Consider the following 15913-nt stretch of genomic DNA (forward strand, 5'->3'; position numbering starts at 1 on the left):
CCCTAAGTTAGGTAACTAGGCCATAATCAACCACACTGGCCCATTACAAGTTGGTTGAATTCACACATATCTTTAAATTTCTTCGCCGATATAAGCAGGTTACTTCACGATGTTTTGCTTCACCGCAAGGACTTATACGTAAGGACTTATACGTACGTAATTTATGTACATATGAAATCCAAAAAATGGAAAATCATATTGGTACACGGCGGGATTCAAACCCAGTGATTACAAGTCAAGTGCTCAAACCCCCGAGCCATGGACGCTCTTTCGTACATGCTCAAAGTATTAAAAATCTGTGGGTGGTAGTTAGCATTCTCTTTGTTATGGTACTCAGTATTGGAACGCATAATTCATCCCACCCTTGGGTTGTATTTCAGTCTGAAAATAACTCGCTTATATGCGTCATGTTGATGACTGATCTTGCGATTACGGGTGAGAATTAATTTTGCCTGCATGCGGCCACATTCCCGGTGAATCAATAAGAATACGTATCATCTCAACAAAATGTACTTATTTTTATGACGCATACGTGGATTTTTGCAAGAAAAGTTAAAATTATTTCACGTTTTTAATAATCTTTTGAACATTTTACATATGCAAAATGTGTAAGCGTCAGGGATATGTTTTGGGTTTTCGATGTAACCAAAGCAACAAGTTTTTCTTATCTAATGTTTTTCCCTTCGGGTTGTAGCGTCTTCTGAGAATATTTTTTTTTAATAAAATTTGGAAAATAAAGCTACTTCGAGGGATTATTCGAAAATTCGAATTCGTCTGCTAAATAATATTAATTATGGTTAAAATGAGCGGAATTTTCTTAATTAATTGAACCTTCTGAACTTGTGGTGGCTGATGTTGTGGCGATTTTGCATATGGGATGGCAGGCAAGGTAATCGTATAGTGGGATAGCGGTGACGGGAGATCAGGGTAGGGGAGGGGACAGGGTAGAGGGCAGGGGAGGGAGGAGCGCGCGGGAGAGGAGCGCGCGCTCGAAATAACTCGTCGTATTTCGGTCGCGCCGCTCCCCGCCGCGCGTCGCATGCGCAGCGCCGACTCCGCCACGTTGCCACTGTCCGCTAACTATTCGCAATCGACCGACGTCTTGGTTGTTGGGACTTGGGTTATAATGACTTGACTTCTGCTAAATGAACCCGTGGACTAGTATAAGTTTTTCGCAGTGGCGTTTATTTTATTTTGGGCGACCGCCGAGACGAGTTTAACGATAAAAACATTAGCGTCGAGTGAGAGTTTTATTATATTATCTGTGCGTTGTGCTGCTGTGCGGCTGCGGCGGGCGGCACGATGGAGAAGCAGTCGAGGTGGTCGGAGCAGCGCAATGAGCAGCGCAGTGAGCAGCGCAGTGAGCAGCGCAGTGAGCAGCGAAGTGAGCAGCGACTGGTGCAGCAGCAGGAGCGCGTTCAGCGCACTGAGCACCACTACACACACCAAATGCTCACGCAGCAACGAAGTTAGTACTTTACTACATCATACTCTACTTACATATTTATATTATTTTTATAATATAGTAGGTACTCATTTATAATGTAACGGGTTACATGTTACCTTCAATTTGTAACCCGTAACACCAATAACTAACAACGCTCCTGCGAACTTTTGTAAATGTATGGTGTGGGAGGCGGTAGGACTCAGCTGTGCGGGCGATCCGCCCTCTTCTTTGGTTTCCTGGTGCGTAACTTTATTTGTGCATGGCGATTTTCACCGCGAGCGAGATGGTGCGGCTATTCTGGGGCGCGTGGGCGGTCGCCGCTCGAGCCGCGTCCAGATCGCCCCGAGCGCCCCTCGCCTCACGCCTTCCCACAGGAATGCGCTCCCGCAAATATTCACTACATTTTCTTTTTGCCAACATTTAAAGAATAATCGCAACATCTTCGCTTGGGGTATTTGTGTTGTTAATGCGAATTGCATTACAATATGCTTAAATTAAATATGAACGCTGAACTCACGCAGTGGTAAAAAGAGCCGAGGCAGAAATAGTTGCGGTGCAGTTTCGACCCCGATTCGATACTTTTTGTGCAATATTTAAATGTTAAATAGCCAACCGGCCGGCGATATCGACGCGCGAGTCCAGTCGTCTCGCCATTAAGGTTGCACTGCGAACTCACACATTAAAATTTGCTTACTTATAAGGCTTAAACTCGTACCTATAAATGGTGTTCGGGACAAACACGTTCCCATTCAAGGATTCATTTCACTTAAAATAAGCTTCGGAATGAAGAAATTAGGTTGACTGTTGTTAATTAGATTTTATCTTAGACTTAGAAGGTTATTTTTTTTATTCCATTCTTAAAAAAATACAAACTGTAAACGCACTATGATGCAGTATAATATGAAATATTACGTGTAAGATGAAAATAAGAAATCGATCGGGCGTGTGTATGGTTGCGTGAACGCCGGTATAATGTTGGAGCGACACAAAAACTGAAATGTAAACAACAGTCTGACGTAGGAAGAAAATGCTCTCAGCGAGAGAGAATGCTCCAATTATTTTTTAAACATCACTCTTTTTTGCTCGTTTCTACCCAAATTTGGTTATAGTCCAAACAAATACATATCCATACTTTATTAGAAGCAGAAAATCAGAATATTAGAAATTAGGTCGCATAGTTGAGTTGTTTCCTAAAGGGGCATCTATAGTAAACTTTCGTAATCATAACATTGAGTTACTGATTAGTAATTGTTTTATATATAGCTATTAGTAAACAAACTAAAGATTCCAGAATGTAATATCTTAAAGTAAATTCGCCGCTCTTTCGCAAATCTTGTAGTAGCTTAATTTTAGTATACTTAGGGCCTGTCCCACCAAATTATAAATTGTCTGATAACAATCCAACGTGTAAAATATGTGATTGAAATATCGGATTTTACCTTATCTGAAAGTGACGTCATTTTTAAGCTACTTGAGCTTCTATCAGCCAGTGGTGGGACAGGCCCTAATTGTAATATTTGTGCAAAAATAAATAAAATATAGCTCTGTTAGAATGTCGTCATCTATACAAATATAATAAAGCGTAAACACACACTTCTTTGTTGTATAAGATGTCAGCAATCACAGCATGTTTTTGAATAATTCTTTTTTAATAAAGCCCTCCACTTACGTCACGCTTTAGGCTATATATTTACACGCCATTAAAATTAGGGGGTATATATTGTTTTATATAAAACCATAATGTGGGAAAGATACTATAAGTTGCTGCCAACATCAAGGATGTCATCATGTCCTGTCATTTTGACATTTGTAATTGATAATTTGACAAATGTAAACAATAAAGTAAATTTTTAATTTTTTCATGCGGATGAAGTCGCACGGGAACAGCTAGTTAAGAAATATAACTGAAGTAGAGTTACAGCGTGTAATTAGATTTATTGTGTACAACAAAGCAGTTGTTCAAACTCATATCGAACGTTTTATTCAGCTAAATAGCGTAAAGATATGTGGAGAGTGTCATTGCAAATGATTCACGTTTACCAATATAATCATAATTTATAAATGTTATATGTTATGTTGATTAAATAATATGGAATTAGTAATTACATAAGATAAACATAACAATAGGCTTCCAATTGACAAGCTACGAGCTATAAATCTATTATTATAGTAGTAATTTATTAGTAATTTAAACATTACATACAATTATTATCATAACAAGATAATAATGCGACCAACATTAATAATTCACATGATATACAACGGAGGTTTGTTAGGATAAATTAATAAATTCTAATTAATACATCTTGAGTGTTTTCAGTTCATTATAAAATTCGCTCTGTGAGATTTTATTTGACGTTTAATTATTCTAAAGATATTTAAAAATTATACAGACGAAGCATAGTTGACACTTCACTTGAGACTTGAGTTCACATATTCCACTAACGCTACTGTTATGTCAAAATCACATGTCAATATAATTAATTGTATTGAAATGTATTACCAATAGGCGTCAATAAATATTTAAATGTTTATTTTTTATTTTGTGACACTGTTTAGTTTATTTGACAAGAGATGGAGCTTATTATAATTTTGTAAAATATTTTATAACATTTGAATACAACTACATGAGGTGGCACTAATGACAACTAACATAATACCTTTCAAAGAAGTTACCGGTGAAAAAATGTTGTTATCTATGTCTAGTCTATATAAATCTTAAATGTCTTTAGCTGGACCTTTTTTGAACAAGCTAATTACAAAGGTAGATATTGTTTTAGGGTGTATTCTTTTAATTGTGAAACGAATTGTGGGAATCGACGATAATAATCGAATGTGACCATGTTTAATTATTTTTGACCGACTTCCCAAAAGAAGGAGGTACTAAATTCGTCTGTATGTATTTTTTATGTGTGTTCCGGCATAACTTCGCTGCTAATGGACCGATTTTAATATATTTTTTGCGATACAACTATAAGTTAAATAGGAACCTATTAAAATTATTTTTAATTGTCATATATCGCGTAAAACATAGAAGTGAGCAGATTTCTGTTATTTATCAGATTAGATACAATTACCAGTTTTGTTTGTGTCTTTTTTTGTTCACATTTAAATGTTAGTGTTTATAAAATTAAGCTTAACTCTTAGATGTTTAGATAGATGAATGTTTGTTACTACTGATTGGAACGGATATCGCTGAAATTTGACAGAAATTTTAATTTTAATGGAATTGTGGTGGGGTATTCTTAGGACACCTAAGAATATTTAATTGTTTGATAAAACATTGAAACATCTATGATATAATAATACATATAATAATATAGTATTACAAGGCAACACGGGCTATGAGTGTAACTTTTGTTAACCGGACCAAATAAGTTTGTCGCGCTATGTTGTCGACGTTTAATGCAATATGTCAGTTTGGAAAATGACTAGCGACAAAAATGTCGAAATTCACAATCGGCCGGTGACATTCACACAATTATGTTCATACATTGTACAGCCATCGTTTGATCGCTTTCCTATTTTGTCTTGTGGCTGAGAACATGTGAATAATAGCGTCGTTAGTATTCGTAAAAACGATGTTAGTAAAACAATCTTGCGTTTTCACTGTTCAATCTTGATTCAATGGTTTATGAATAATAATAAACCGTTGCATTATTTTTTACAATCAATGTAATTGTGAGTCGAGCTCGTAGAATCTTAAGCGTTCATTTGATTAAACATTTAGCGTAATCATTGCGTTTATTTCATTGTATTATACTTTCACCTGTTATGTATAAGCCATGAACAAAGACAACGGTCGGCAGTTACTTGTAGATGATCATCTCTCCGCGTCGCTGCTGCCTTAACGCGTAGACATAGAACCAGTGAGTATCATTATAACACGACTGGGTTAACAGTACCCCGTTTCGGTTTATGCGTCGCTCCTCGTTTTATCTCCCGCTGCAAAAAAAAATAAGACCTCAAATGTAATCTTTCAAATACATTCGCTCGTACTCTAATAACTTTCCTTGTTTTATGTTAATTTTCAAATGTGAAATCGCAACGGTATATTTTTATGATAGACACAAAAAATAACGAAATAATCAGCATACAAACTGTTATGGTAACTAGCTGTTTTAATACGTTCTATTAATTGCTGTTAATATATTTTAAAAGCTATTACTTTGAAACCGATAGCACAGACAGCCTGCATTATTTTATTAATTAATGTAATAACAATTGTTTAGGCATCTAGGGGATAATACTATAATAATATTGTAAGTAAAATCCTACGAAATGTAATACTTAATTTTTTATATCAGTTGCGTCTTTTGTAAACTTGTCAAGCTTTGTACCGGAATTGTTCAAATGTGTTACGAATGTAATGGTAGTTTCACACGAGGGCCGGATAGTAAGACGTGCAGCAAGAATTGATTTAACGCACACCATGAGTCGGACAGTACTAATTTCACACTAGGTATACTTTCAATTCAAGTGGTTGAAGTAAATACGCGTGGCGTTTTAATTCTTAAGCTCCTGACAGGATTGGACGTTGAACTATACTTTCAAGTTAGATCCCCGCCATCTATCATTGTTTTTTAACTCAAAGGAAAACATGGTGATGCAACCTGCAAGGAAATTCATAAGATATGTGTAAAGCAGATTAACCTGTACTGTGCCAGTGTGGTTCTGAATTCCTAGATGCATTAAAACATAGAAGTATCGCACTGTCCTACTGCACTGTCTTACTGTTCTACCTTCGTGTGAACCTAGCTTAAGTACTGTTGCAGGCGGTTTAACCGTCATTACTTTCACCGTTAACAGCGGATTGTGCTGTATCATTTTATATCTTCGCGTAACACGTCTCCAAGCATTGGCTATAATCTCTATTAAGTTCTCTCCGCTAAACATACAGTTAAGTGTAGCCATAACTAACTTGAACTAATTTTGCCTTTGATAGCCTTCTCCGTTGATTACATTTATTTTTCTTTTCAATAAATAATTTAAGTTATTCTAAACAAATCAAGTATTTTTAGAGTTTTGCCATTTCTGTTAAAATACTCTTATGTCACGTTATACGAGTAAGATGTTTCGTTTTTTTTATTATTTATGTGATAAGCTAAAGTTTACTGTTTACACGTAATTACGAAAACATTTTCTATAAATTAAAACTTCAAGTAAGATATCTCCTCTATACTTGTGTTATGAAGTAAAATTAAAACTGCAACTAATGTGCTTGTCCATTATTTTAATTATTATATTATACTGTAGTGTATTGACAATATAGGTATGTATGTCCCATTGCGACATCTACTTAACCTAAAAGTTTAGATTGATTTTAACGATTCTACTAGCTCCCTCGGATCATGGGTTGGCGACGCCTATGTAGAGATATAATAAAAAATAAAGATATTAAAGAGATATTTAGAGGTGACATAGTTCACTACAAATTAGACCTATCGATAGATCCTTAAAACTTTTATTTTATTACAAAAGATGGACCTTTGTTATAATTATGTAAAACGTTTTATTCCATGTCAATATGGGCACGAGGTTGCGTAATAAACTTGACAACTGCTTAGTACCTTACAGAGAAACTACCGATGAAGAAATTTTGTTCACTATGTCTCGTCTATATTTTTTAATGTCTTTGCATAGAATATATGAGAGAAGTCAATAGTCACGATTCTCGTTAAGAGGCCGGTGACCATATGGCGTACGGAATAGGTCAAATTGATACACATTGTGTTAATTTATAGACGACAGCGTGTGATTTATTACAAGCAATTCTTGATAACAATCACAGATCTTATTAAAATATAATAATCAACGTTTTTTAATTACATTTATAAGGGGCTGTCCCACTAAATTGTTAATTGTCTGATAAAAATACAACGTGTAAAATATGTAATGGAAATATCGGGTTTTGTTACCTTATCTGACAGAGACGTGATTTTAAAGCTATCTGAGCCTCTATCAGCCAATGGTCGGACAGGCCCTAAGAGTCCGAAATTAAAGGAAACATGCTCACAAAAAATTTAGTTACTAAAATATCGTCCTATAAAAATGTTTTCTTCGATGATAACATACATATATCTATACGAATATATATGTGGTTTAAGATATTTATTTCTCTAAGAATATACAATTCGCTTAACGAGAAACATTTTTTTTTTACATTTACAATTTACATCAGTAGTCTAGTTTATTATCATATATATTAGGATTTTATTTTCTTTACAAAATTTTTAATTTAATTTTAAATAACGACATTTTATTTTCGTCTCTGATAACTTTAAGTAAAGTATTATATAACTGTACTCCCGCAAATGTTATAGTGTTTTGACCATAGTTTGTTCTAGGTTTTGATAATTTCATGTGAGATTAGGTTTCTTTTTCTTATTCCCGTTCTTTTAGTTGGTTTTAAAACACAAAGTTGCACGGATCAGTAACTTTCTTTCCGCGTGATCACGGAGACGTTTTTTTAACGAAATTCCGAACTCTTTTTACTTCCTCACGGACTTAGTATACGGCGTTTGACAGACAAAATATTTTTTAGTGATTAGATTTTTATAGTTATTAATACATAAATGATACAGTTTAGAACTTGCTTGTTATTCTTAATACGACTGATGCGGAGCCGAAGTAGGCCTTGGCCTGTAAGAGTCCGAGTTACAAGTTAATCCAAAAAAAATGTCTCTAATAAATATAAAGATATACTTTATAATACTTATATGACTTATAGATATATTTATAAATGTTATTGAAAAATACAAAGAGACTATTGTTTATAAAGAATGGAAGGAACATCCATACAATACATGCTCTATTCAAAATTATTGCTTTTTGTATGAATTGCTTAGCGAAAGGTAATTGAGATGTTTCTCTAAAAACAATTCTCAAAACGTCCGTAAAAGATTTTGTAATATTTCATTTAACGGAGGAATAAATGAAAAATGAGTCATTGTTTTTTCTTAAATTTATCTTAAAACATTTGATTTTCTATTTTGGTCTATTATGGCCAAATAAGTAAAGTAAAGTATTTATTTATCCCTTTTATAAATGTTTAAATTAAATATGTATTATAATATTGCGTAAATATTAAAATATAACATGCATACAATCAATTTTTTATGTAGAACTAGCATTCGCGTTAAAAAAAAAACAAAAGTTATTAGCCTATGTGTTCCTCCAGACTATCCTCTACATCTATACCAAATTTCATCGAAATCCGTTCAGCCGTATAGGCTACAAACTCTAACAAACATTCATCCATCTAAACTTTCGCATTTTTTTTTTCGATTTTAACAAAAATGAAAGATAGTGTGATTACACGTCTGTATCGTTTATTTTTTTTTAATTTCGAGTGTCGTTCGTTTTCAATGTTATATTTATTTAATAGAGATCAACCTAGCAGAGTTTGGCGAGCCGCCAGCGGCGTACCGAAGTTTCGACGTCGTAATCCCACGCATTACTGAAAATATCCGCCGTTTCCTTGTAAAACATTTGAAACTAGCTAATCGTATAATATTTATAAAATTAACGATACAGACAGACGATTCTCGATAAGGATGTGTGATTCAATCTTCTATCTATCATAATTATTATTTAGAGACTGACTGTCAGTGTCTGAAGAATTTAAACAAGTCTACTATTTTGTTTAAATTATTAAACAAAAACGAATATTTTAAACAGCAAGAAATCATGGATGATAATGTCGTTATTACGATAAAAGAATTTAATTTCGATTGACCTTGACCCAAAAAAAAATAACAAGCCATTAAAATAATTGTATTTAATCTCGTATTTTGAAGGGTTGACAGTATTACCAATATTAGTGGTTTAGGGACGATGACATCTGATAGCGGTCGCGTTGGCTGAGGAGACCGGTTCGTACGGTGAAAAATTACAAACTATTCCAGCAAGCACCGTAATAGCGAAACCGACTTACCTCATTACATTCCTACAACTCGTATGTACAAATCGGTTTGTTGATTATCTCTTAGTAAACGGAGGAGTACCTTATGCGATCGTGGTATTAAGATCGGATTTATAAGATATCTTTTACTCTTGTTTTTTTGACCGACTTCCCAAAAAAACTATGTACTCAATTCGACTGTACTTTTTTTTTAGAATAAAACTGTAGAACTTTTGTGTCTATTCTTATATTATTATTAAGTTAATTTTTTGTAGTAGGTAAAGGTAAAAAACTTTATGTATGTAAGTACATAAGGGAAGAAATGTAGATACATTTCTATACTAGAATATCGAATACATGCTTGATAATTTAAGAAATGGTGAGACCTTATGATTGGTTTCATTGATTTATCAGCGATAACAATGTCAATATTATTGTAAGATATTGGAAATAAAAATATAAATGATTCACTAAAATGGCGATTGTAACAAGATCCGAGTGTGTTCACTAAAATAGCTGCGCGAAAGAGCTCGCCCGTCTCGTCACTGTTCTGTAATGACTCACACGCTCCCCAATCCGGATCGCAGTATAGCAGGAGTGCCGCCTCGCCAAACTATTTACATGCGCATGCTTTCCACACACATTCCAATATTTTATTTACCAACATTTTAGCGGAGTTATTGTAAAAATAAACTTCAAATTTCAGTAAATATTAAACATTTTAAGCGTTGAAAATATTTTTTGAACTACGCTACATAAGTTTTTTTCTCCTTGTTTCAGTGGAGAGCGCCGGAGATCGCATCCCCATAACTGGAGGCAGACCCGGAGAGCCATCTCCGCCGATTTTTGAACAAATATTTAAAAATGCCAGATTCGCTCAAGGTGGCAATGCAAAGTTCGAAGGCAAACTACGAGGTAATCCTACACCTGTAGTATCTTGGACCAGAAAGAAGGCACCGCTAGTGGAATGCAATAAGTATAGTATGAATTATAACGAACAGACAGGAGATGTCTCGTTGCTTATCAAACAAATTGGTCCCGGAGATGAAGGCGAGTACACTTGTACTGCCCGGAATCAATATGGCGAAGCAATCTGCTCTGTATACATCCAACCAGAGGGCGTTCCAGTCCCAGCGCATCAAGCTTCGCAGCAACAAAGTTATCGCCATGTCAGCGAGAGTGTCGAGCACAAGTCTTATGGCACACAAGGGTACTCTTCAGGACAATCCCATCAGACTCAAAAAGTAGCTTACACAAATGGAACGGACTTCTCCGCTATCCAAGATTTCAAAGTTGATACATTTGAGTATAGATTGTTAAGAGAAGTGTCATTCAGAGAATCGATCACGCGGCGATATGTTGGAGAGAGTGATATTCATATTAATACAGAAATCGACAAATCCCTAGGCGGAGTGTCACCACCAAAAATAGGTCAAAAACCAAGGAATTCAAAACTCCAAGTAGGAACTGATGCTCAGTTCCAAGTACAACTATCCGGCAATCCACGGCCGAGAGTGACTTGGTTTAGAAATGGTCAGAGAATAACTAATTCGAACAAACATGAAATAATTACGACTAATACTCACACAACACTTAGGGTGAGGAATATTCAAAAGTCTGATGCAGGACACTACACTTTACTTGCTGAAAACCCTAACGGATGCATTGTCACGTCAGCGTACCTTGCGGTCGAATCTCCCACAGAAACATATGCACATGATCAAAAAGCACAGTATATTATTGATAGTCAAAAAACTGCGACAGAAGAAAGTATGGAAATTACCGAAAAAGCTCTTGCTCCGCAATTTGTAAGAGTCTGCCAAGACCGTGATGTTACAGAAGGTAAGATGACGCGATTCGATTGCCGCGTCACAGGCAGACCTTACCCAGAAGTCACGTGGTTCATTAACGATAGACAAATACGAGACGATTATAATCATAAGATATTAGTGAATGAATCTGGAAATCACGCTCTTATGATTACAAATGTCGATCTTAGTGATAGTGGTGTAGTTACATGTGTGGCGCGGAACAAATCCGGCGAAACATCTTTTCAATGCAGGCTTAATGTAATTGAAAAAGAACAAGTAGTGGCGCCCAAATTTGTGGAAAGATTCACCACATTGAATGTTCGCGAGGGCGAGCCAGTCATACTTAAAGCGCGAGCTGTCAGCACACCTACACCACGAATCACTTGGCAGAAGGATGGCGTAGCGATTATACCCAATGCAGAGTTACGAATTAATACCGACGGTGGGGCCTCGACACTGGACATTCCACGAGCTAAGGCGTCGGATGCGGCATGGTATCAGTGTACAGCCCAGAACGTCGCAGGCTCCACCGCTACTCGGGCTAGGCTCTACGTTGAAGTACCGAAAGAGCCTCCGCCAGAGCAAAAACGCTTGCACTTACCGCGACCGACAAAAATTATTGACCCAGAGTGAGTAAAATATATCTACTTTTTTTGTTATCGTAGAATTAATATTAGAAATAAAATGATTTAAAAATAACAAAACGTTTCAGACCTGCTCCTGGACCCGAAATAATATATTTGAGGCACGTGGAAAGGGCACGCCCATACATTCCTCCAGGCGAGGAAGACAGAGTTTATCCGCCACCTCAGTTTATAATACCTCTTAAGAGTGTAACGCAGATGGAAGGCGGAAAAATTCATTTCGAAACCAGAATTGAACCTGTGGGCGATCCTTCCATGAAGATTGAATGGTTAAGGAACGGACAAAGTATAGAAGCTAGTAAGTATTCATAAAAACATGATTCAATCTCCAAGATTCAACAACCTTTGGCAATCAACATAATACAATAAAATAAAATAATGTAGTATATTCAGTACTTACCTTTTATCATTTCTATCCCATAACATTTATACTTAATTTTCAGGTTCTAGGTTTACGTCAGTATTTCGATTTGGATATATATCTTTGGATATGCTCAGTCTTAACATTCAAGATAGTGGAGAATATACATGCCGAGCAATCAGTGCCACTGGTGTAGCTGAAACTAAAGCAATGCTTCACGTTACGCCAAGGGCCACCATTGAAAGAACAAGTCAACATCCAGAAAGTTTACAATACATACAACAATTGGAAGATTACTCAAAATACCAGCACCAAGAATCTATTGAAGAACAGATTTCACAAAGGCCGCAGTTTATTAGGCCCTTGCAAGATCTTGGTGAGCTTCAAGAGGGAAGAAACGCTCACTTTGAAGCACAACTTACTCCAGTGAGTGATCCTACTATGAGAGTTGAATGGTACAAAGATGGCAAACCAATCACAGCCAGCTCGCGAATCACGTCAATCTTCAACTTCGGTTACGTCTCCCTTAACATCATGCACCTACGGGCTGAAGATGCAGGTTCGTATACAGTGAGGGCTGTGAATAAACTTGGCGAAGCCATCAGTACAGCAACAATCAGAGTAGCAGCAAGAAGTACCGTTACTGCAGATCTCGGCATTCCGGAGCAAAGAAGGTATATCGAAAAGACTGAACAGTTGGAAGCGTATCAACAACAACAACATCAGAAATATTATCAGGAAGTACCAGAAAGCACCCAAAGACCAGAGTTCAAGACTCCAATAAAAGATCAAATAAACGTGAAAGAAGGAGGATTTGCACATTTTGAAGCTCGTTTAGAACCTGTGGGTGATTCTACATTAAAAGTAGAATGGTTAAAAGATGGACGCCCCGTTGAAGCAAGTTCAAGAATCACTACTTTCTTCAACTTCGGATATGTTGCGTTAACTATTAAATCAGTGACTATACATGACGCTGGTCACTATACATGTAGAGCGTATAATGCACTTGGGCAAGCGACTACAAATGCTAATCTGACCATAATAACAAAGAAAGATATAATAGCAGAATCTCAACATCCTGGAGGTTTAGAAAAAATTCAGTACTTGGAAGATTCCAGCAAATACTCAAGACGCACAGAAGAAGAAACACAAATTAAACAGAAGCCTCGATTTTTAGGCCCACTAAAAGGTACAAATAAGATAGTGGAAGGCCAGAGTGCTCACTTTGAAGCGAGAGTAGAACCTCAGAGCGATTTGACCATGACCGTGGAATGGTATTTTAATGGAAAATTAATAAAATCTGCTAATAGAATTCAAACTTACCATGATTTTGGATATGTTGCTTTAGACATTGCAGGAGTTAGGTCCGAAGATTCTGGAGTTTATACTGTTGTAGCCCGTAATGCTACCGGTGAAGCACAATTGAGTGCATCGATGACTGTCGAAAGTGAGTATTTCATTTAAACATTTAATATACATTTAATAAATCCTTTTTTATTTTACATTTATAAATATATGAATACATTTGTTGTTACATCTTGTTTGTCTTTGTCCCTTGAATTTTTAATTAATTTATCTGTACTTTTAGCCCGATCGAGCATCGATACATCAAGTATTCATCGCGGATTGTATGAAAAGACTAGACAGATGGAAGAATCAAAATTCGTGGAGCCAACGTATCATATTGAGGAAATTTCTAAATCGAAACCAGTCTTTATTCAACCATTGTCGGATCCACATCCGATATCTGAAGGTAAAAATATTCACTTGGAATGCCGTTTAGAACCCATGGGCGATCCAACTATGAGAGTTGAATGGTTCCACAATGGTAGAGCTGTAACTGTTGGATCTCGCTTTAGGACATATTACGATTTCGGTTTCGTAGCTTTGGATATTATTCACGCTACATCAGCCGATTCCGGAGAATACACAGTCAGAGCAGTAAATCACTTGGGCTCTGCTCACACTTCCGCGATGGTGCGTGTAATAGAGAGATCAGACGTACTTACAGATACACAAAATGAACAAGCAATTGAGCAAATTCAACAACTGGAGGATTCATCACGTAGAACTAAACAAACACAAGAAGATATAACTGTAATGCAAGCTCCACACTTTTCCCGAGCGTTACATAATATTGAAATCATTGAAGGTACTAATGTTCATTTAGAATGCAGGTTGCAACCTGTAGGTGACCCAACTATGAGAGTAGAGTGGTTCTGTAATGGTAGGCCAATTAAAACAGGACATAGGTTTAGGCCAGCCTATGAGTTTGACTACGTAGCTCTTGATCTCTTAAGCGTGTACCCCGAAGATTCAGGTGTGTACACTTGTCAAGCGACAAATCAACTAGGCGAAGCAGTTACTTCTTGTGCTTTGCGTGTACTAGCTAAGAAAGATTTAATATTTGATTCTCAACATCCCTCTGGGTTAGAAAAAATTCAATACCTGGAAGATACTTCTCGTTATAAAAAATCAGAAGTGATCGATGAGACCTATAATATCAAACCTCGTTTTGTTACAAAACCAAAGTCCATTGAAAACGTCAAAGAAGGACATCACGTCCACTTTGAATGCAAACTTGAACCAGTAACAGATCCTAATTTGAAGGTTGAATGGTTTAAGAATGGCCAACCAGTAACCATTGGTCACAGATTTAGACCTATACATGATTTTGGATACGTGGCACTTGATATCATCGACTTGATTGCTGAAGATTCAGGTGTTTATACATGCAGGGCAGTAAATCTTGTAGGAAGCGATGAAGTTAGTTGCAAATTGACTTGCCGTAGTACTGCTGATATTATCCGAGCTACTCAAAATGAGTCTGGTCTGGAACAGATACAAGTTCTGGAAGATCGCTCGAAATATTCAAGAACTGATTTCGTTGATGAAGTTACCACTCAGGCGCCGATATTTACAACATCTCTTAAGAATGTTGAAATAAAGGAAGGACAACGTGCTCATTTTGAATGTCGTCTTATTCCTGTTTCTGATTCAACAATGAAGGTTGAGTGGTATCATAATAACAAACCTCTGAAGAGTGGTTCAAGATTTACAGAGACAAATAACTTCGGTTTTGTAGCACTTGATATTATGTCTTGCTTACCAGAAGACTCGGGAACATATAAATGTCGAGCGATTAATGCTTTGGGCGAGGCCGTCACATCTGGCACCGCAATAGTGCATTCCAAGAAATCGATTTATTTAGAGTCACAGCATGAAGGTGCTCTTCCTAGATTAAATCAATTAGAATCATCTAGACATCAAAAGTCTACTGTTCAAGAAGAATTTACAACTCAAGCACCCGTTTTTACTACACCTATGAGAGATATCAAGGTTGCAGAAAACCAGGCCGTACACTTTGAAGCTCGCCTTATTCCTGTGGGTGATCCTAAACTACGTGTTGAATGGTTGAGGAATGGTGTACCTATAACAGCCTGTAAGTGTGAATAAAGTTTCTTTTAAATATGATTTCATACAAACGTAAAAATAACATTTAACATTTTCATTAATAAAAATTATACTTTTCAGCTAATCGCATTACGACAATGCACGATTTTGGATATGTAGCGCTGAACATGAAGTATGTGAACCCAGAAGATTCTGGTACATATACTTGTAGAGCTATTAATGACTTAGGTGAAGCTGTGACCTCATCTACGCTCTTTGTACAATGTAAGTGAATAAATCATGACAAATTCATACTCTTAAAAAGTTTAGTAGATAATGTTTTACAATGATGTA

General features: G+C 36.2%; 1 protein-coding gene across 1 annotated transcript in view; it reads left to right on the forward strand.

The window, feature by feature from the left end:
• Window positions 1-1013: 1013 nt before the first annotated feature.
• Window positions 1014-15913, forward strand: part of LOC106104454 (muscle M-line assembly protein unc-89) — a gene marked incomplete at its 3' end in the record, with an annotated part of 50119 nt that continues 35219 nt past the window's right edge. The window contains exons 1-6 of the mRNA XM_013284511.1: window positions 1014-1468; window positions 10131-11790; window positions 11874-12103; window positions 12249-13613; window positions 13755-15608; window positions 15701-15844. Coding sequence (XP_013139965.1) covers window positions 1303-1468; window positions 10131-11790; window positions 11874-12103; window positions 12249-13613; window positions 13755-15608; window positions 15701-15844 — 5419 coding nt within the window. The remainder of the gene's footprint in view (window positions 1469-10130; window positions 11791-11873; window positions 12104-12248; window positions 13614-13754; window positions 15609-15700; window positions 15845-15913) is intronic.

The sequence above is a fragment of the Papilio polytes genome, unplaced genomic scaffold (assembly GCF_000836215.1).
Source record: "Papilio polytes unplaced genomic scaffold, Ppol_1.0 DF823621.1, whole genome shotgun sequence".
In the NCBI taxonomy this organism is placed as follows: domain Eukaryota; kingdom Metazoa; phylum Arthropoda; class Insecta; order Lepidoptera; family Papilionidae; genus Papilio; species Papilio polytes.